Source organism: Pinus tabuliformis, chromosome 6, assembly GCF_031772625.1.
Source record: "Pinus tabuliformis cultivar Carrire ecotype Pingquan chromosome 6, CPIR1, whole genome shotgun sequence".
In the NCBI taxonomy this organism is placed as follows: domain Eukaryota; kingdom Viridiplantae; phylum Streptophyta; class Pinopsida; order Pinales; family Pinaceae; genus Pinus; species Pinus tabuliformis.
This window is the reverse complement of record NC_142292.1, coordinates 2,017,397,458-2,017,420,619: the sequence shown is the minus strand read 5'-3', so window position 1 is coordinate 2,017,420,619 and position 23,162 is coordinate 2,017,397,458. Positions and strand designations below refer to the sequence as shown.

At 37.1% G+C, this 23,162-nt stretch overlaps 1 protein-coding gene across 6 annotated transcripts in view; it reads left to right on the top strand.

The window, feature by feature from the left end:
* Positions 1-6,509: 6,509 nt before the first annotated feature.
* Positions 6,510-23,162, top strand: part of LOC149267342 (putative serine/threonine protein kinase IREH1) — a 183,057-nt gene continuing 166,404 nt past the window's right edge. The window contains exons 1-6 of one of the 6 annotated variants that reach the window (XR_016260737.1): positions 6,510-6,766; positions 6,868-6,986; positions 7,075-8,112; positions 9,969-10,051; positions 10,209-10,397; positions 10,587-11,981. Coding sequence is in view for 1 of the 6 variants with exons in the window: in XM_089432281.1 (XP_089288407.1) it covers positions 7,170-8,112; positions 9,969-10,051; positions 10,209-10,397; positions 10,587-11,981 (2,610 nt within the window). In the remaining 5 variants the exon portion in view is untranslated. Of the gene's footprint in view, positions 8,113-9,968; positions 10,052-10,208; positions 10,398-10,586; positions 11,982-23,162 lie in introns of all 6 variants that reach the window. The other 5 variants (XR_016260744.1, XR_016260728.1, XR_016260731.1 and 2 more) reach the window with 5 other exon arrangements.

Sequence of the window (23,162 nt, the reverse complement as noted above, 5' to 3'; positions counted from 1 at the left end):
AGCACCCACTGGAAGGGAGTTACAACCCTCCTCATCTCGTTTACCAGCTCCTACTGGAAGGGAGCACCTACCCCCTTCATAAATTACCAGCTACCATTGGAAGGAAGCTCTAACTCCCTCACTGAAGGTTCCAACCCTCATCACCTCTTATGGACCATGTTTCATAATATTTCATACTAGATCCACCTGACTCAAAACAACAAACCCGTAGACCACTTTTCATCAAATTTTCAAACTAGGCTCACTTCAACATTAAACCCAAACCAAACTGGATATTGAATCTGAACTTTAATCACATAACCAACTGAATCACTGTATCATTAGAAAACCAATCACTGAATCTCAATCAACCATTGCAACTAGATCAAACCATTCCATATCATACATAAACCATCATAACCAGATCATGCCAATGCACAACCACTCATATATTGTTAATCATCACAGAAACATAATGATGTTCTTGTAAACCCTAATCAAACATACATTATAATGTATGCACTACTTCTTTGAAACACACCCGTGTATGCACACACTTCCTCTGTCATACCTATGTAAAGATTCCAGAGCACTGAACAGTGAATCGCTAATCACTAAACCATACATAGACCATTTCACCAATTATAGATCACTGAACCAATCACAAATTTATGAACCAATTGCAGACCATAGGTCATTGAATCATACTCAGTCAAACTTTTGTACCATTAAAACTGATCAATACAACCAAATCACCTCAATCCTCACTGTCAGACACAGATAATCATGATAAATAAATCATCGACAGACAACAACAATTAAATCAGACATAATCAACTATAAACATCAATCATCAGTTCAAACCCTAGTTTGTATACGCAACTTCCACAAGGCATATCTGCGTATGTACGTGCTTACCATACACAACACCCACATACAATTCTTCACATACTGAAAAACATTCCGCATAATATATCCGCGATCTTACAGAGATGAATCCACGTATGTACACGACTATTCCCAAACACACTTGTGTACAGATTTGAAAACTTTTGTTGCAAACACAATTTCGCTTTCCACAACCTTTACCATCAATATTAAAAACTTCTGAATAATTAATCTAGATCACAACATCACTGTAGAAATTCCTTGTACATTCATACTGCTAATTGTAATTTACTGAAACAATACACTTGAATCTACTCTACTAATTGCGGAAACAATTAACGATCGCGAAATCACAAAGCATACAAGAGAAAGAATTCAATCAACAGATTACACAATGATTTCCTAGGGAAAGCTACAACTAAAAACCACTGCTATCTGTATATTGCATTAGTAAGAAAATATGAGAAGATTACAATGCCTTGCTCAAGCCCGAACAACCTATGCACTATCTCTATCTGTCTCACTGCTTCCTAGACAAGCCTTGGTCAATATTTAACCAAGTTTCTGCTTTCCCAAGTCCTACTTCCTTGTGTTATTCAATGAGGAATTAGGCCCCTATTTAATAGGATTTTTACTCCATTGGATTGTGTAATTCCTTTAGGATCTTCCTCTTACTACATGGACCATTTGTACAATTCAGACAATTATGCAACTGATAATACACTGCTATTGAACTCCAATCTCAATAGGGTAACTCTCAGATCTCACTTGCATGAGTTATTTATGGTTGAATTATGAGTTAACTGGCTGAACACATGAAACAACACCCCACTGCTAGACCTCTTACTAGTTCCTCCAACAATTGGAACTAGTTTAACTGACTTTAACTCAGTTAAATTGAATTAATTAATTACAACACAAAATAAACTCAACTAAGGGTCCCTATAAAGTAGGAGATACTGACTCTAGTTAGACCTCAACTCAAATTAATTAAACCAACTAAGTCAAATTAACTTATTTAACTCATACAAGTTGTCTTGTGATGTGGAATTACAATTTTTCTCCTAATTTAATTAAAGGGAAAATTAAATTAGGATTTTCTTGTTGCATTTTCAACAATCACTATGATTACAAATTCATCATTATTAGCTACTTTGACATTTACAACAAGTAAATCAATCAAGCATACTTTTAGATCTTTCACATCAGAGTCTTCTCCATACTCCTTGGTGCACACTTGTTCCAAATCAGATCACACATGTATAACCCATTACTTGCACACATAATACCTTGATCTCCGTCTCCTTATATAGATTTAGCCTTAGTCAATACCGTAGGCAAATCCCTTGGTAATGTCGTTAGTATTCTTTGACGTGATCAAATAACCATTGTCGCACCCATTATTATGGGCCAATACCATGGTAATGACCCCTGGTATCTAAAATACCATGGTTCAGATTTTGTACGTGACTTTCCCTTGTAAGACCAATGTATGTACGTGACCCTTCTTCATAGGATTTGCGTATACTTTCTCAAGCTTTATCTTTACTATCCATCTCTCTTGGAACTGACATTCCTTTGTCTATATCACCAGTAACATTTGCACCAGTCTGCATAATCATCCTGTTATCATAATGTTGTCATCTTTATTAAGTAGATTGTTATCAAGGACAACACATTAGTCATAATACCAACAATATCTTCAATATAAACACATTGCATTCCAAATTATACATCTTACACATTAAATACTTCACATGATATTAAAGCTTAAAATTAACTTCATAAAAAGATAGAAAAAATACCATGGAAAAAATATTTATTTATTTTTAAAATTTAAATTCAAAACATGTCTTATTATTTAATACAACTTTACACTAAAAGTTAAAGTTAATAAATTACTATGTTTGCTCTTCAAATTTAATAATTTGTAAATTTTCAACTTCTATGTTGAATACTTAGATTAAAATAAATTTTAATTTATTGAAAAATATTACTCACATCTATTATTTTATACATATTTATCGATAAATAATTTTAATACTAAATATGGAAAAAGTGATCAATTGGAGTAAGCAACAATCCACCTCTACTTAAAACAACTTCATTTTAAAAGGATGACTTTGAATATTAAACCCTTTGTTTTAAGGACAATCTTTTGAAGTAAGTTATCTATTTAAATGGGTTAATAAATTTGTAATTATTTTATGTATTTGTAAAATGAAATTTTATAGGAATATGGCAATAAGTTATGTTATGTAAATTAATTTTATAATAATTTTATGTCTTTGTAGAATGAAATTTTATATTAATATAAAAATAATTAATGTAAAAAATTGGATTAGTTTTATATAATAATATATTTATTTTTATAAGTGGTAGTTTTGAAGATATTTGTACAATTATGATTTAGAGTATAACTACTTTTCGTTTTTATTCTTATAGAATAGTTAATTCAGAAAACTAGAAATATGAGTTAAGCAGTACAAAAACTTTTTTGAAAATCAATTTTGTGGATTTTAGTGGATGATGCAAAGCAAATAGAGATATTTGAAGTTTTAAAAGTGTCCAATCACATAAAAGAAAGAGAAAAATAATATATTTTTGTTGTGAGTTGATATTGTATTTCCTAAAAAAAGCTTGAAACCACATACACCAAACCATTAACCAACTTAAACATATCACTAAGTAGGTGGTCTCAATCTACCCATTATGAAATTGGATATTTTTGACCACTTAACAATTGAGTAATTTGTCCAAAATTCTAATCGTTTTAGCAACTCTAACATGATTAATGCATAAACTACAATACTATAAAACAAAAAACTACAAGCTAACATTTAGAAAATCAAGATTTTGAGGAGGTGATAGGTACCAGATCTTTAGCACTAGAGCACGAAGGAGCAAGATCACACTTGAGGTGATACTCTATACAGGCCAACCTCACATCCATTCTTTCTAAGCATACCCATTCGTTTCTCTGAGCTCATTTGACGTCTTCCAAACTTGCAAGATATTATATCTTTCTTCCTATTTGTTCTTCAATACCTTGCCCATCAAGGTCTCCATCAACGGACAAATGAACAAGACGAATGCCAAATGCCAGGGCTGGAGGGTTGCAGTAAAATTAGGCGTGTTGAAAGAGCGAGGAATGTCTGAGGAGTTATGACTTGCTATAATGATGAATCCTCCTCTCTCTTCTCTCGTCTAGTGACCAAGAACCCTCCACTCTAGCACAAGGCATTCAAGCCAACAAATGAGGGACATAAATGAGGTGATAACTCCTTCCCCCCCCTATTTTCACTCTAGGAAACTCAACAAGGATACCTGAAATTGGCAACAAAAGGGCGTTGATAGTCCTCACAACACGCCAAATTTCCTCAGGCCATTCCTCCTGCAGTGAAGGACCTGACTTTCCCCCCTCCCTTAGCGCTGCAAAATGATGCACCAACTGTAAATCCTCTTATTGCTGTAACCCATACACCCTTTCATCTTTATTGATCACATGCTTGTGCATGCATGGGGACGACCACACAACCCCCAATATTTAATAATCTTTCCGTGGTGGGGTGGCGGGCTCATCCCCCAATCCCATTAGTCTCGAAGAAAACCCCATCAAGAAATATTATTTGAAGTTTTAAATGTGTTTAATTATAGAAAAGAAAATGAAATGATAATAAAATATGATCCTTAATTAAGGAGTTAGGATTGAAGGACTTTTCTTCAATTCTTGTAAAACAACTAATATAAAATATGAATTTTGATAGAAAAATTAATAAGTAGACAATTAAATAAGCATAGATAAAGATTCGATCTAAATCTTCGATCCTAGAACTAGTTGAACACATATAGTAATACTAAATTGTAATTTATTTATGTCAATTATATACTTTGTCTTTACCTACTACCAATAATATATTCATTCTCATGCACTTCTATACTAAACAAAAAATTGCAAATTGTGACTAGGAAATCTATTGAAAACTCATCATTGATCAATGCTATCATGCCCTAACCATAGCCCACAGACAATTCTCTCATCAATACTAGTGCATCACTCAAGTGCATTTTCATTAATATATTCTCTTGCAACATGCTACTTTTTGCTTGAACATATATCATATAATGGTGAATGTTGACATGAGAGTTCCTAAAGAGAATCAATACTTATTTGCAAAATATTAAGTTAAAATTTATATTAGTATAAGTTAATTTACTAACCAAACTTAATCTTCTTTTTGGATATATTAAACCACCAAAACGTATAAAGTAAATCTAAGTATAAACCAGTGAATATATGACATGATTTTTACAACTCAAAATAAATAATTTATTGACTTAATTAGATATAAACCTTTGCTACTTCCATTTTACCTCAAATTCTCACTACTTAAAATTATATATATATATATATATATATATTACTTTTTACCATTTCTTCCTTTATACAATTAAAAAAAAAAAACCTTAATTCTCTAATCAAATTTATTAGACATTAACATTCTCATACAAAATTTCTCTTACCAAAATATAAAGCATCATATTTCTTTCCATAATACCATATTAAAAATTCCCACGGAAATTTTACAACATTTTTTTTCACCCAAATTATAAACCATCGTAACCTTCTCAACAAAACAAAATTATTAAACACTCACATTCTTTTGAAAATTCCAACTAAAATTTTAGAATATTTCTCTTACCAAAAATATAAAACATCATAATCCTCTCAAGCAAACAAAAAAAATTATTAGACACTCACAATTCTCACTCTTAGACACTAGAGTTCCTAAAGAGAATCAATACTTATTTGCAAAATATTAAGTTAAAATTTATGTTAGTATAAGTTAATTTACTAACCAAACTTAATCTTCTTTTTGGATATATTAAACCACCAAAATGTATAAAGTAAATCTAAGTATAAACCAGTGAATATATGACATGATTTTTACAACTCAAAATAAATAATTTATTGACTTAATTAGATATAAACCTTTGCTACTTCCATTTTACCTCAAATTCTCAATACTTAAAATTATATATATATATATATATATATATATATATTACTTTTTACCATTTCTTCCTTTATACTATTAAAAAACAAAAAAACCTTAATTCTCTAATCAAATTTATTTAGACAATAACATTCTCATACAAAATTTCTCTTACCAAAATAAAGCATCATATTTCTTTCCATAATACCATATTAAAAATTCCCACAGAAATTTTACAACATTTTTTTCACCCAAATTATAAACCATCGTAACCTTCTCAACAAAACAAAATTATTAAACACTCACATTCTTTTAAAAATTCCAACTAAAATTTTAGAATATTTTTCTTACCAAAAATATAAAACATCATAATCCTCTCCAGCAAACAAAAAAAATTATTAGACACTCACAATTCTCACTCTTAGACACTAACACTCCCACAATCATTCTAACGCTCCACAACAACATTGTCCACCCAACACGTGAATTCACGACCGTTGGTGAGAAAGGGAGCAACGTGCTACCCTACAGGGATCAGTAATAATAGCAAGGAACGTGTGGCACGCGTGGGCCGGGGTGACACCTGGCAAGAGGCGATTGGATAAATGGAGAACCAAAGGCGGAGAATACATGATTGGCTTGGCTTGTTTAGCAGGCAAGTGTGGACGGTAAAATATTTCCATTGGTAGGTAGGAGGAGGACGCGGACAAGTAGAAAATTTATCCGGAAGATTTGAAAAATAGATGCATTTGTTTGGTCGGTTAGCCTAAATGCCCCGCCCCCTGCTGCTGACGATTTTTCGGATCTCGATTTCCTCATTGAGCAACACATATCTCATTGCATTTTGTCTCAGATCTGGGATATTTATGGACATTCATTCATTGTGTATAAGTTAGATCCAGGTATTCCTCTCTTTCTTTTGTGTTTATTTCTTCTTCCATTAGCTCTCTTCGTCATTTTTCCAGCTGAATTTAGGCTCACGCAGCGGCGCTGTCATTGGAAGGTGAGCTTATTATTGTTGATGCCCCTAGGGGTTTCATACGGGGGTTTGTTTCGAAGATAGAAATCTGTTGCAGCGAGGGTTTGCACGCTGGATGGATGGATAGACAGGTTCAGGCAAAGGTGCCGAGGACTGATTTATTTTCATGTTAGGGTTTATGTATAAATGCAGCCAAAAATGTCTTTTATCCTTCTTTTTTTGCACTTTCAGACGTGCCAATGGTGAACTTGAAGTGGACAGAGCTCCAATTGTCTATGGTATTGGCATAGTGGGGATTATCGGCTTTGTCAGGGTTTGATTCAAAGATGGTTTTTAAGGGTAGGTTTTTTGGGAGTCAGAAACAGTCCAAACAGGAAGGGGGCAGTGGAAGGAATGGCAGTCAGGGTAGTGGTAGCACTGCTGGATCGAGTGGAGTTGGCGGGAACAGGAGCGCAGGTACTATTAGCAAAAATGAGAAGAAGAAAGGGGCAATTGGCAAAAGTGAAAATAAGAAGGAAACCGATCTTGTTGGCCAGGACCGGGTTAAGGACAGCAGGGTGAAGAAGGAAATAGCTGGAAAGGATGCAGCTATTAAATCGAAGGAGGCTGAGAGTGCTCAGTCGAAGCATGAGATTCAGAAAAAGGACACTTCGACGAAGCTGAAGAAGGTTCCAGCAGTAGACCGAGCTGAAGAAAAGAGTCCAAGCCCAGGGCGATGCACGAAAGAGCTCTTTGGCAATGGGGCTGATGTCGATCGGTCTTCGAACCCGGCCTCGCCCATCATGGCATCCTCCCTTGGTCTCAACCGCATAAAGACAAGATCAGGTCCTTTACCTCAAGAAAATTATAGTTTCGATCATTTTCGGAGGTTTGTACCTAATTTACAGGATGGTCTGCCACCAAAAGGGTCAAATCTAGGTGCTAGTAAACTCTCCAGAACAGAGACTTGCTCCACTTCAACATCCACCGCAACATCGACTGTATGCTCAACATTACCTATTGGAGGCAAATACTCAAAAAATTTGAATTCTTGTCATAGTAGCTCATGTGGTTCAGGTTCTGTATCGGGAAATAATGACAGGGAATCTCTAGGGGCAAGCTCAAGGAAGGAATCCAAGAATGGAGCTACACAGGATAACATGTCATGCGGCTGTTGGGTTGACAAAGATAACAACTTCAATGCCATGTCCACTAGTTGTCAATCCATGGGTGGCAGCCCAGCTGTGCAAGGAAGCTTTCGGTTTCAAACTAGCAGCCATCTACAGAATGGTAAATATACGTTATATTCAGAGGTGCTTGGGAAAAACAATCAATTTTTCTGAAATGACATTTTGTTTAAAACTGCATTGAAACCATTTTTGTGTCAGCTTTGGATCATCTAAGTCTAGCTTGTAAGTCACAAGGGCATGTTGTTAGATATAAGCGGAGAAGTATTAGAATTTTCAATCTTATAACTGCGTTCTTGCAATTTCAATCTATAGGTGAAATAAAGTAAATAATTAGTGTGTTGTTGCCCACGTCATCGCATTTTTGCTTATTTATGTTATGGAGTTTTGATCTAGTGAATACTGTCTAGTGGCCACTGGGTGGTAATTATAAAACTAGTGATCAACATTCAAAATCTTGGACACTCATTTGACCTGACCTTTAAGATAGGCATACATATCTTCCATGAGATTTTCAGGCTTCTTTTGATCTTGGGATCTCGAGTTTTCTGTTGTTTCTTATTTAATTTTTTTGTTGTTTAGGCTTTGGACACTTATAATCTTGCTATTGTGAAAACTTTCTACTTTCTTCTTGCAGCTCTCCTAAGCACAAAGTTGATAGCAAGATATGTTTCAGTTTTCCATTGTGTTTGCATTTGTTTTTGTGAAGCACTTATATTGTTGATCGTGTCTTGGTTCCACAAAAAAACGATGTTTTAGTTATTTGGTGACTCTTTGTTTCCTTTATTTGTTGTTCTCAAGGAAGATCTTTGGTTGTTATTTTTGTTTAATATTAAGCCTCTCAGGCCTTCTGTAGACCTTGGGAACTCGAGTTCTTTGTTGTTTCCTATTTGAATTTCTATTCTTTAAGCTATTGGACACCTACAATCTTGCAATTGTGAATCTCCTCTGCTTTCATTTTGCAGCTCTTCTAAGCACAAAATGGACTTGAGAAATATGCTCTGTTTCCCTGTTGTATGCCTTAGGAGTTCAAGTTTTCTGTTTTTTACTTTATTTTTTATCCTTTAAGCTCTTGGAAACCTAGAATCTTGTAATTGTGAATTTCATGTGGTTTCATCTTGCAGCTTTTCTAAGCACAAAGTTGACAGAGGAATATGCTTTAGTTCCCCAATGGAGACCATGGGAGCTCAATTTTTCTGCTTTTTGTTGTTGTTGTTGTTTTGTTTAATTTACAGCTCTTGGACACCTGGAATTTTGCAATTGTGAATTTTCCTTACTTTCATCTTGCAGCTTTTCTAAGCAGTAGCACAAAGTCGACAGAGCATTTTGCTCTGTTTCCTCATTGTAGACCTTGGAGCTTGAGTTTTCTGTTGTTGCTTATTTGTTTTTATTTGTTCTTATGTTCCTGGGTGCCTAGAACCTTGCAATTGTGAACTTATTTTGTTTCATCTTGCAGCTCTTCTAAGCACAAGGCTGACAGAGTGATATTCTCTGGTTCCCACTGTGTCACAATCTGCATTTGTTTTTCTGGAACATTTGAATTGATGACCGTATTGTGGATCTACAAATGGACAATGTTGGAGTTATTTATTGAATATTTGCTCCTTTCCTTTGTTTTTCTCAATTAAGATATTTGGATGTTATTTTGATCAGTGTTGCGAACATCTCGATAACATCCCGATTTGATCTTAAAATCACGATTTTTTTGGACTAGCCGATTTTTGCCGATATTTTGATGGTATCTTGATTTTGCCGATGTTCGCCGATTTTTACCGATATTTTCCCAATTTTTATGATTTTTTGGTTTTTTGAACCCTTGCCGATTTTATCCCGATGCCGATATTCGCAACATTGATTTTGATGGTGATGCAATTCGTGGGCTGTCTTATTAGTATGCTGGTTTATGTCATAGCTGAAATTGTGTGCCCAGAGTTTTGAAAGCAATTAATTGTGGCAAAGGTGACTTTGTAGAAACAAAAGCTTCCCCATGGGGTTCGCCAGGATGCAGCAGCAGCACAGATACACACATTCAGGAATCTGAGGTAATGATTTGGTTAGTGAATAGGCTTCAAACATAAAGCTCTGTTGAATTTTTGTTTCCAAGAAGTTATTATATCATTGCATATTATGAATCTTATTTGAGAATATTTTCAAGATGGAGCCATGATTTTAGCATTTGGAATTGTGTGTTTTGAGTAGGCTCCATGTGGCACTTCAGATGGTGCAAAAGAAACAGAGTCTCCCCGTTTTCAAGCCTTGCTCCGGGTTACAAGAGGTCCTTGGAAGAATAAACTTACCAATGACATTAAAAGTTTCTCTCATGAATTAGACCCTAGAGGAGTTCGACCTTTTCCATCTTGGAAGACACGCAATCTTAACAATATACAGGTCAACAATCCTTCTGATAGATGAAGTGCATATAGTGTAAAATTGTTCCATTATTATTTTGTTGTTGTCTTGGAAATGACTTGGAAAATAAGTAGGAAGGGTGACAATTTCAATGTTTCCAGTTATTTTTGTTGAACATGATTGGATTCTGTGCTGTTACTGGGCAATTGATGCTCTTGATTGCTTCAGGTAGTTTTGGGAGCTATCCGAATGCGGTTTGACAAAGCAAAAGAAGAAGTAAACTCTGATTTGGCAATTTTTGCGGGCGACTTGGTTGAAATACTTGAGAAGACCGCAGAAGCTCATCCTGAATGGAAAGAGAGTTTGGAAGATCTGTTGGTTTTGGCTCGGCAGTGTGATATGATGTCGCCTGGGGAATTTTGGTTGCAATGTGAGGGAATCGTGCAGGATTTAGATGATCGGCGTCAAGAGCTTCCTATGGGTGTGCTGAAACAACTTCATACACGCCTGCTTTTCATCCTTACACGGTGTACACGATTATTGCAGTTTCACAAAGAGCATGGGTTAGATGAGGATGGGAATATTTCGAGATTTCATCCACAGGGTACAGGGGCATCACATGTGGAGAAACCTACAACAAATAAAAATGAGAAGACTCCTACAACTACTGGGAAGGAATTTAAGCAGAGTATCACTCCTCGCTTTTTTAGCGAAGAACAAAAAATTTATAATTGGGAGGGAAGAGAAAAAGCCATTCCTCCCGCAATTATCACTCCCCGGCCTTCTGAAACAGGTGCTACAAAAAGCATTGATTCACTTGCAACAAGGGATCGTCTTTCCTCTTGGAAGAAGCTTCCCTCTGCAGGTGATACAACCCAGAAGAGGAACACTGCTGTGAAAGAAATATCTTCTGAAGTTAAGTCTGATTCTATTAAAATGTCAGATAAACGACAAACACTGTCAGATGGAAATATTGCAAATGCCAAATCTCTGGAACATCTTCTTCCTAAAGAGAGTTCTAGTCAATCTTCAGTGTCTTCTAAGCATCAGCATAGAATATCCTGGGGATATTGGGGTGATCAGCAAAATCTCTCAGAGGAGACCTATGCAATGATCTGTCGAATATGTGAGGAAGAAGTGCCCACATCTCACTTAGAAGAGCACTTGCGTCTTTGTACAATTGCTGATAGATGTGACCTAAAGGGTTTAAGTGTAGATGAACGCCTGAGAAGGATTGCGGAAACTCTTGAGAAGATAATGGAGTCATACACTCCAAAGAGCTCTCAGGCGATGGGAGGAGGAAGTCCTGATGTTGGAAAAGCATGCAATATGAGTGTAACTGAAGAGTCTGAAGGACCGTCTCCCAAGCTTAGTGATTGGTCTCGTAGAGGCTCTGAAGATATGCTAGATTACCTTCAAGAAATTGATGGCATGGATGAGTCAAGGGGTTTGTCAACAATGTCATGTAAAACTCGATTTGGGCCAAAATCTGAGCAGGGAATGGCAACGTCATCTGTGGGTAGCATGACTCCTCGGTCTCCACTCACTACTCCAAGGGCCTGTCAGATTGACATGTTGCTAGCAGATAAGACTAGTTTTTGTGAATATGAGGATCTGCCCCAGGTAAACTTCTTTTTAACATGGGGCTATTGTTGTTGTGTATTTGAAAATCTAATCGCTATTCTTGTCTAGTCAGCAACCCATTCACCCAAGATAATTGCTGATCATTTCTCATTGAGTGTGTATAGCAGCAGCTATGTATTGAATATAAGCGTGATATACCTTAGAAAAAACTTGCATAAACGTGACTAGAAAAACTTGCATTCAACTTTATTCAAAATAATGCTTATCATGGTTAATACTGCAGCTGAGATTATCTAGAAAAGTTATAGCAATAATTCAGAAGGACCCTCCAGTAGCAGATTTATTATATTTGCATGCAAATAACATGGATCCGATCATTTAGATAATGGTGCAAGGGAAAGTTAGATAAGAAGGATACTATTTTGAACGTGTCATGCATTCTACAATGTACAATCCAAGTTTGTAAATATCCTTCATGTAAAACAATAGAAGAAGGATGCTGGTGGTGCAGGGTGTGCTGCCCTTATTGGATTCCTCCCCATAAGATCTCGCAAATCCCTGGCATAAGCTTTCTCTTGCCATAGACATGCATGTTAAATTTCAAACTGTGGTAAGGAGTTTTCTGCTGCACTCATAAAACTCAACTTTAAACCTAGGTAGCTTAAAACTTGAAAAGTTCAATCTTAATCTGAGCTACATTAATCTACAAACACATACTTCTGGAAATTATGAACAGCGAAAATAAGCTAAACAGAACCATTTAAAACTGCATCTGTATTCTATTTCAAACTCTAAAGAATAAAATTATAATATATAAGCTCAAATCAAAAGTCCAAAACCTACGAACGAACACAAAGGTGCACCCTATATCTCCTTTACAGAATATGAAGAAGAGGGACGATACAATGTATCTGGTCACATATATGAAGTGCACAAGGTGACTTAGTCAAACTCTAACCCTAATCCACTTAACAAATACTCCCTCTTATTTGGATGGAAGTGCGAAAGATAGTGCACCCAGACTGGAGGATCGCTGTGGCATGCATGCATGCATAATCCTCCTTTGGGTCTGTGCCCTTACCAACTCCCCATGCTAGTGCCCTAGTTGTCATAGTGATCTGCGTCCTACTATACTGATAGTAAGAGCATGCAAAACTGTCTACGAGCAGAACTGGAAGAGCCTGGCGCATAAATGTTAAAGGCATGCTTGCACCCTCACTCATTCTCTCTGACATAACACCAACATTGCTCTCAAGAACATTCGGGCTGCAACATCCTCTAATCTGTTGCACCCTCACTCATTCTCTCGTACATAGCTCCAATGTTGCTCTCAAGAACATTAGTGCTGCAACATCCTCTGATCTGTTATTCCCTCATGCTTTCTGTACAGGAATTATGGTTTTTTCTGCTGGAACTGCTGCGCCATTAAGGATCTGATGTGTAGTCTGGCCACATCCTGTTGTAGAAGAAGATTTGTCTGAGAAATCATGTAAAACTTTAACACTCCCTCTTTGTGAGGAAAGTGGTTTTGGGCTTCCACTAGTTTGTGTCTCTCAGTCAATTTCTTGAACTTATCCCTAGCTAGGGCTTTAGTTAAAATGTCTATAACTTGTGAATTTGAATGAACATGCTCTAGTATCACTGTACTCTTCTGAACTCTGTTCCTGAGGAAATTCTATTGGATATCTATGTGCTTGGAGCAGTTATTGAAATGCTGGATTCTTAGAGAGTTTGATACAACTCCGATTGTCACAGTGTAACAGAGTAGGCTCCAATATCTAATAGGGCAACTTTGCAATTAACTTGTTATCTGAACTCTGTCCCTGAGGATGGTGGTAGATATTTGTGCTTGGAATGGTTAGTGTAACACTGGATTCTCAGAGAGTCTGATACAACTCTGATTGTCACAACATACCACAGTAGGTTCCAACATCCAATTGATCAAGTCTTCAATTAACTTGAAAATCCAGATGGATTCACAACTAGCATGGCCGGTTGCGATGGATTTTGCCTCTGTCAAACTATAAGTGGTGTTGTTGTGTGCTTCCTGTTGAACTAGGATATCATACTTGAAGCCAAACTAAAACAAGGCCCTGAAGTACTCTTCTTGTCACCTGCATGTCTAGCCTAGTTAGAATCCACAAAACCATGCAGCACCAATTTTCTATCTCCAGCATATGTCAAACCATAGTGTACTATGCCCTTCAAAAATTACAGCACATGTTTTGCAGTAACCTAGTGAATCTACTATGGCTCAAAGTTTTTACTGAAGATTAAAAAATAGTTTTAGCATTCGCTAGATACATAAAAGAACCTCTCAACTGTCTATAAATTGATGGATCTACCAAATTTGAAATTTAATCTGCTGATAAATTCAGATTTGATATCATAGGAGTGACCATGGGCTTACAATCCATCAGTGCTAGGTGTGTCATGCACAATGCTGTGAGCTTCTCAGAACTACCTGTAAGTATAAAATCACCTACATATGGGTCAGATCTATCTAATAAACAAAGATTGGGATCTGCAACAGTTTTAATGAAGCCCAAATATAACAGTTAGTCATCAATCCTTGAGTACCAGGTTCGTGATGCTTGCTTGGGCTTGTCGAAGGCCTTCAGGCTTCTTCCGTCTGCATACAGGGTGTCTCAACCATGCACCTTAAAGCCTCTTTGCTGATTGATGTATACTCCCTTATCAACCGGTGCATTCAGAGACACCATCTTTACATCCATCGTATATAAAATGCCAACAAAAAATGGATGTTAAAGACATAATGCACCTAATGGAAGTATACTTAGTAATTGGATCAAAAGTCTCCTCATAGGCAACTCCCTCTATTCGGGAGAATTCATTTGCTACAAACTTGGATTTGTACTTCTGTATGTGGCTATCTGTTGCAAGCTTCACCTTATACAAATGGCTAGAATCAGTCATTGACTTTCACATTGCTTTCTGCTCAATCCCACAAACATCATTCTCCATGAAGTTAAATACCTCCACCATGGCAGTTTTGAATTTTTCCATACATTCTCAGTTGCTGCCTCATTACTAGAAGACTCTTCAGTGATTGAAAACATCAGTGCAACATAATTCAAAAACTTTTTGAGCAGAATGACTCAGCTGAAAAGATGTCTTTGGATCTCTAACTTGTCTTGTGCATCTTGCAATGCCCAGGTATTAGGTAAGTCACCTAGGCTTCCTAGCTGAATTGGAAGGTATTTACTATTTAGGCATTGATTCCACCTGTGAAACCTTGCTGATTTGATTTTGAAATTTCATATTTCTTCAGATTTGCATTTGGGACAACAGGTGCTTCTCCCTTCTCAACCTTTTCTGGAGGCTCCTAAGCAATGTGGAAAAGGTTGAAGTCGGGATTAATTCGGCAAGGGTCCAAAAGTTGAAAAACTCGTTAAAGTCGGGAGTTTTTTGAAAAAGTCGGCAAAATTAAAAAAACACAAAATTATTCATTTTATTTTTTATTTATTTTTTAACATCTAGAGTCGAAGTCATAGTTTAGAGGTGTTTTTAGTGTTTTACTACAATGTCATTCTTTACATGTGAAATTCAATCACTAAAAGCATGTTACACTCTTGCAGTCTGCATTCTAAGTGCATTTTATCACCAATGTTTTTCAACATTATCCACAAAAAATATGATCATAACAGTGTTGATTCTTGGGAATGTTCGTAAGCTATTTACACTTCCTTGCTTGTTAGTCTGGATACTCCTTGTCCTCTTGCACTTATGTCTCACAATCATGCTCGTCGAGGTAGGTATGCACTTCTTCTCAGTTTCTTATAGCAGCCTTCTGACAGCTTAGCCTCTGGCTAATGTCTCTTCTCTGTATTTTTTTGCACATCTCATATAGATCCCTATTGTTTTGTAGACATAACATCCAGCGAGAGCAAACCAATAATAGCCGCCGTATATGTTTCAACATTCAACAGAATATAGCAACTAAGCAATTAATTTTCTCAGTAACACCAACCAACTATAATGCTCGAAATTAAGGTTCAACAACAAAACAAATTGCACAACAGAACGTTATCATCAAATTTCTAGGGCTATGTTTGAAAGATTCCACTCTCTGCCTTAAGATTAAACAATAGAAAATTATATAATTTTCGCCTTTACGGCCTCTTTATCCGTGGCCTAGGAGGGAGGCTGACTTTTTGGGTTGACTCTCGATTAAATCGGAAGTATAGCAATTAATTCGTGATTTTTTCCTTTTTGAAAAAGTCGCCAAAAAGTCGGGGGATTAAATCATTTAGTTTAAAAAATTGCATTTTTAGTATTAAATCGGGCTTTTTTGCAGACTTTTTCCACACTGCTCCTAAGACCTTGAGGACTACACATATTTATCGGACTTTATGCTTCTGCTCACTACTGTCTTTTGTTGTGATAGAATGTAGAGTCTCTAAGCCTTGGAGGACTCATTGTATCCAACAAAAACACCTGTCAGGCCAGGGTAACTCCATAATTGGCAGAAGAAAACTGATTGATCATTTCATTAGATAACTATTGTTTATTTACAGGAATGTGACTGATCAGTTCATCTACTTGATGATTGTTCACATTCCGGGTACACCCAACCGCTGAGGATTAGGTGTCAACAATTCCCCCCCTTAATTTGAAGGGATGTTGGTGAGTCCAAGCATCGTTCTGAATCTTTCAAGCTTTTCTCTTCCAAGCGCTTTGGTGAAGATGTCTGCAATTTGCTCATTTGTGGAACAATGACTGAGATGGATTGTTTTGGCCTCAACATGATGTCGGATCAGATGATATTTAGTATTGATGTGTTTAGTACGATCATGGAACTTTGGGTTCTTGGCTAACTTTATTGCAGAGGTGTTGTCAATCATGAGTGGAGTTGATTGTACTTGTTTTACCTGCAAATCTTCAAGAATTTTCCTGAGCCACACAATTTCTTTTGTTGCTTCAGCTGCTGCCACGTATTCTGCTTCTGTTGTGGAATCTGCTGGAACTGATTGTTTGCGTGATCTCCAAGAGACAGCTCCTGATCCAAGACTCATAGCATATCCTGAAGTAGATACTCCAGTTTCTTTGTCTCCATCGAAGTCTGAATCAGAGTATCCAATCAAGCTGAAGTCGTCCACCTGTGTATACTTGATTCCAAGGTCTTGAGTTCCCTTCAAGTACCTTAGAACTCTTTTTGCAGCAGACCAATGTCCCTCACAAGGCTTTTGCATAAACCTGGAGAGGATTCCAACAGCAAATGAAATGTCTGGTCTGGTAGTAGTGAGGTAGATGAGACTTCCTATAAGCTGTCTATACTTTGTTGCATCCTCAAATTCCTTTCCTTCAATAGATGTGAGCTTTAAGTTTTGTTCCATTGGAGTAGAAAAAGGATTGCACTCTGTCATGCCAAATCTGTTTAACAAATCTCCAATGTATTTCTTTTGAGAAAGAAATATGGATTTTGGATGTTGGGTTACTTCAATGCCAAGATAATAATGAACATAGCCCAAATCAATCATTTCAAAACTTTTTCCTAATTCTTTCTTTATGGATGCAATATAGCTTTCATTGTTCCCTGTCATTAAAAGATCATCTACATATACCACAAGATATACAACTGTTTTGCCAACTTTCTTTATAAATAAAGTTGCATCATCAAGATCAAAATGATTGAAGTTGAGTTTCAGAAGATGCTTTGTTAGTTTTTCATACCAGGCTCGTGGTGCTTGTTTGAGGCCGTACAAGGACTTCACAAGTTTGCATACTTTATGTTCATGTCCTTTCACAGCAAATCCTTCAGGCTGGGACATAAAAACATTCTCTTTTAGATCTCCATTCAAGAATGCAGTTTTTACATCCATTTGATGGACTTTCCAACCGTTCTGAGCAGCTAGTGCAAAGAGTGTCCGGATGGTGGCCCATTTTGCTGTGGGGGCAAAAGTTTCCTCATAATCGACCCCTTCCTTCTGTGCAAAACCTTTTGCCACAAGCCTAGCTTTGTGCTTGTCAAGTGAGCCATCAGCTTTGTATTTGTTCTTGTAGACCCACTTGCAGCCAATTGGTTTGGTTCCAAATGGAGGATCAACCAGCTTCCAAGTGCCATTCTTTATGAGGGCATCATACTCCTTTTGCATCGCTTCTTTCCATTCATCATGAGAAGCAGCTTCTTTGAAGGAAGTTGGTTCAAAATCTGTAGACAAGTTCAATTCGCAATCATAAGTAACATCCATATCAACAGGTGAATTAGAGTCATCTACATCACCTCCATCTTGTCGGTTTGTATTTCTGGTTCCTGTTTTTCCAATTTCATCAGGATGAACACTTTCAAGTGTCTTTGTCAGCCACTTTGGGGGACCTTTCTGAGATGGTCCAGGCTGCTCTGTTGATAGAGTTGGGACTGAATCAAGATTGAGTCTCCCAATTCTATCAATTACATCACTTAAAGCATCATCCGTTGTTGGAGTTTCATGCAGGGGAGATTGTTCTTCAGAAGAAGATTCCACATGTTGTTCTAGTATAGGAATCCCCCCTTCAAGATGTGGAATCTGATTATCAAATTCTTGAAATGATTTTGTTTTTGCGAATCTATCCAAGCGATCAAGTTGCCGCTCAACAACATTGTCAGATTTGGATGATTCGAGAAAAATGACATCTCTAGATAAAACAAACTTTTTATTTACTTCATCATAGAGGCGGTATGCTTTAGATGTGTTTGAATACCCGAGGAAGATACACTTACGACTTCTAGCACCAAGTTTGTTTCTATGTACCTTTGGTATCAAAGCATAACAGGTGGAACCAAAGATCCTGAGATGTTTTATCGAAGGAACATGTCCATACCACAATTCATAAGGAGTCTTGTTTCTTATAGCATTAGATGGACATCTATTTTTTATATATGCAACACATAGAACAACATCAGCCCAAAACATTATCTTTACATTTTTGAAGAAAAGCATGGATCGTACCATATTCAAAATTGTTCTATTCATTCTTTCTGCTACACCATTCTGTTGGGGATTATAAGGTACAGTTGTTTGATGTTTAATCCCATGTTGGCGAAGATAGTGTTCAAATTCATTTGATGTATATTCTTTTCCATTATCAGTGCGAATAGACCCAATATGAGATTGTGCATCATTTTCAATCCATTTATGAAAATTCTAGAATGTTTGAAAAACATCAGATTTGTTCTTCAATAAATAAACCCAACACATTCTGGTGTAATCATCAATAAATGTCATGATATATTTATTTCCATTTGCAGAAGGAACAGGCATTGGACCACATAAATCTGAATGAATGAGTTCAAGCTTCCTATGTGCTCTTGAATGTGAATCATGAAAAGACTGTTTGCTATGCTTTCCTAGAATGCAAGCATCACATTGCTTATGTTTTCTAGGAATTGTAGGCAAACCAGCAACACCATTTTTCTTCAATAAGCGAAGACTGTCATAGTTTAAATGTCCAAATCTAGCATGCCATAATAAACTTGATGGAAGTGTACCTTCTTCATGATGAGAAATATATGAGAAATGTTGTGCATGAGCAGAGGTTCCTTGCAGTTTAAGAAGTCTTTCTTCTTCTATTCCCTTCATGACAAGTGAGTGGTCAGATGCCTTTCTTACCTCAAGCTTTGCATCAAACATATGAATGGAGTGACCTTGCTGGCGGATGTGGACCAAGGACAACAAGTTTCTCTTGAGCTGTGGGAGGTATAGAACATGATCCAGAAGAAAGTCTGGAAGACCAGACAGTTTAAGCCTGATTGTGCCAAGCCCTGATGGCTTGATTTTTGACTGATCTGCAAAGTATACTGCTCCATCAACATTGTCAGTGAAATCTTCAAAAAAATCTTTCCTATGAGTCATATGACAGGTTGCTCCTGAATCAAGCAACCAATCATTTTTTGAAGAAGTGAAGCATTAAACAAATCTTCATTTACTCCAATGTAACATTGTGCCTCAATATAGTGAGCGGATTCAGGTGTTTTACCTTTGTCTGTATCATCAGTTTTACCTTTCTGCTGATTTCTTCTCTGCTCAATTTTGTCCCATGGTAGCTTGCATGTAGAAGCATCATGTGATCCATTTCGTTTGCAGCGAATGCAATGTAGATCTGCCTTTTCTCCTTGAGAATGTCTACCCCCCCTGCCTCTGAAGTATCTTCCTCTTCCTCTTCGTCCACCTCTTCCTCTTGTAGAATCTTGAGCAGGATGCTTTTCTTTATGAGCAAGGCAAACAGTCTTTTCAGAAGATTCAGGGACTGTCTTCTTTCCAAAGGCTTTTTCTCTTTCAGCAAACTTTTTCACAAGGGAGTCAAAGGTTATATCTTTAAGATTTCCATTTGCTTGTAATGACTCAAGATAATTGGAGTAGGTAGGATAGAGTGCCTTGAGAAAAGCAATAAGAGGGATATCCAGCTCTACCTTAGTGGATTTAATATCATGCATTATAGACTTTACTTCATATGCAAGGGCAAGAGGATCATTATTTTTCAGTTCAAGAGTGAAGAGTTTAATCATGAGCTGAACAACTTCAAGTGCAGAATGTGAGTCATAGAGTTCTTTCAGCTTTTGTAAAGCTTCAAAGACAGTTGAATAAGATGAAATATGACGACTTACTTCTTCATTTACAGATGCTGCGATCAATGCATAGGTTTTGCTGTTCTTGTTTTCCCAAATGACGAGCTCTTTGTCTGATGTAGGCTGTACTGGGTCATTGTCTCCTTCTCCGACACACACTCCCTTCCACAACTCATTGTAGATGAGGGTGTGTTTTACCATCCGGGACCATTCAGGATAGTTCTCCTTGCCAGTGAGAACTATTCCTACCATAGAGATGATTGAATGCATTCTGTAAAAAAGTTACTTCTGCTGATATACAGTGAAAAAAAATCTCTGTGGGAAATAATCAATCAAATCACCATAAATCCCTTTGATTCTCTAGACAGTAATAAAATATGGCGGTGTTAAAGTTCAGACATTCTCTCCAAATTTCACAAGAAAGGATGACAGGCGGGAGCTCTGTTTTCTTGACTAATTGCTGCTATTAAATGATAAAATCTATGTTCAAAGAGTTTGAAGAGTATTTCATTCAAAAAGACTGAAACCAATTGATACCAGAAACCAATCGGTCAGCACATCCATTATTCAAAAATTTGCTTTTGTAATGGCAGAAGCATGTCGCTCTTGGCAGAAAGATCACAAAAAAAAACTTTTCACAACGCTGACACAATGCACCCGTCTATTATCAATTCTGTCTGCAAGATGTAACTGTTTACTACCCACAGATCTACTTGAATCTCATGAATATTCTCAGCTGCTCCATAGCTCAACGCATGGTGCCAGAACTTTACGTAGTCAGATACAAAGAATTGATCACGCAAAAAACTAGAATATCCCTCGGGTTCGTGCTTCTGATCTCCACGAGCTTAGTTTCAAAGTCTCAAAAACTATACTCAGTTCACAAATCCGAATGTGAATTCACCTTAACTCCAGAAAATATATCAAAAAATTTTGCAATTAAAGGTAAGAGCCGGGAGTTTAAATCATTTAAAAGCACGGTAATTTACCAGGCCACATGCTTTAGCTTAGATTGTGAAAATTGACAAATCTCATGGAGAACATGCTAACCTAAGCATCCAGGTTAGTTTTTGCAATGAAAATTGGCTGCTATAGTAACTATTCGGCATATATCTAGCGTAAATCAGTCAAGGAGTCAGTGGACAACACCGAAAACTTCATGGACGCTACAAGCATGCAAGTTATGCAACAAAAAAGTAAACAAGGCCTGTTCGCTGATGTAGAGCGGAAAACTGCCGGGCTTGCTTTGAACCAGAGAGCTCTACTTGTTCCCCACGATGGGCGCCATGTCAATTTATTATATTTCTTTCAACTTTATGAAAATGAAGACACACTTATCAGCAACAAGAACTTGCTCGAGTGGCTTTCAATGAACCGGGAATTTACATCCAGACCCTCACAAACACATCTAATACCCAGCGCCTCACAAACGCATTGAAGCCCAGTCTTTAGCCGGATGTGTTCGAGGCTTGATGTGGAGCGCTTCAGGTATCTTGACGGTTCAATTTGAAATGTCAGAGACGAGCGTTGTCACGCAGAGGGCATTAAAGCCGTTTAGGCAGAAGAAGCCGTGTCAGGCCAGACAAACGTTCAGGCCAGGCAGATGCGTTAGTGGACAGAGCCCAGAGACGCTGGAACGATTTTGGATTCTGGGTGAATTCAGGGCAGCGCAGGTGTGGCAGAATGACAGAGCCGTTTGAGGACAGAGCGACGTTAACCAACGGATGCAATTACACTAAAACAGGAAGGTAGAATATGGGACAGAGGAGTTACAAGGCACGCCAGAAAAAGGAACCTGGGACCTGTGCTCTGATACCATGTCAGGCCAGGGTAACTCCAGAATTGGCAGAAGAAAACTGATTGATCTATTTCATTAGGTAACTATTGTTTATATACAGGAATGTGACTGATCAGTTCATCTACTTGATGACTGTTCACATTCCGGGTACACCCAACCGCTGAGGATTAGGTGTCAACAACACCCTTGAGACTGAATTGTTTCAATTTATTTTTTTTCTCCTTAGGAATATGAATATATATTATACACAGGTCAACCAAAACGTGTAAGTGTGATATTTTGGGTTTCTTACTAGTGAAAGCATCCTTTGGTGTTTTGTCCTTCAATACCTTGTGGGGACACATGGTCAAGATGTAGATGGTTGTTTTGCATGCTTTTGTCCAAAGCAACATAGGAAGATCTAGGTCATGAATCATAGCCTTTATTGTCTCAACAATGGATCTGTTCTTTCTTTTGGCAAACCCATTTTGCTATAGGTTGTAAGGCACTTTCAACCCCCTCATGTTTTAAATTCCTTAGATCTGTACTCTCCTCCATTATTAGATTTGAGTCACTGAATACCTTCATCTTCCTACTTGTTTGATCCTTCACAAGAGCTTTGAACTCCAAGAACTTGCTAAATACCTCATCCTTGGTCTTCATAAAATAAATCTAGGTTTTCCTAAAAAATTCATCATTGAAAGGAATGTAATGGATATTACTTGTGAATGAAGTTGGTTACATGGGTCCACACCATAGTTGTAGGAACCGTTCCCACACCAAGGATCAGGAAGTGAAACCGCGTCCTATATGGATCTGCCACCGATCCTTCAGCAAAACCGCGGATCCAAAAATCGGATCCGTGGTTTCGTCATTT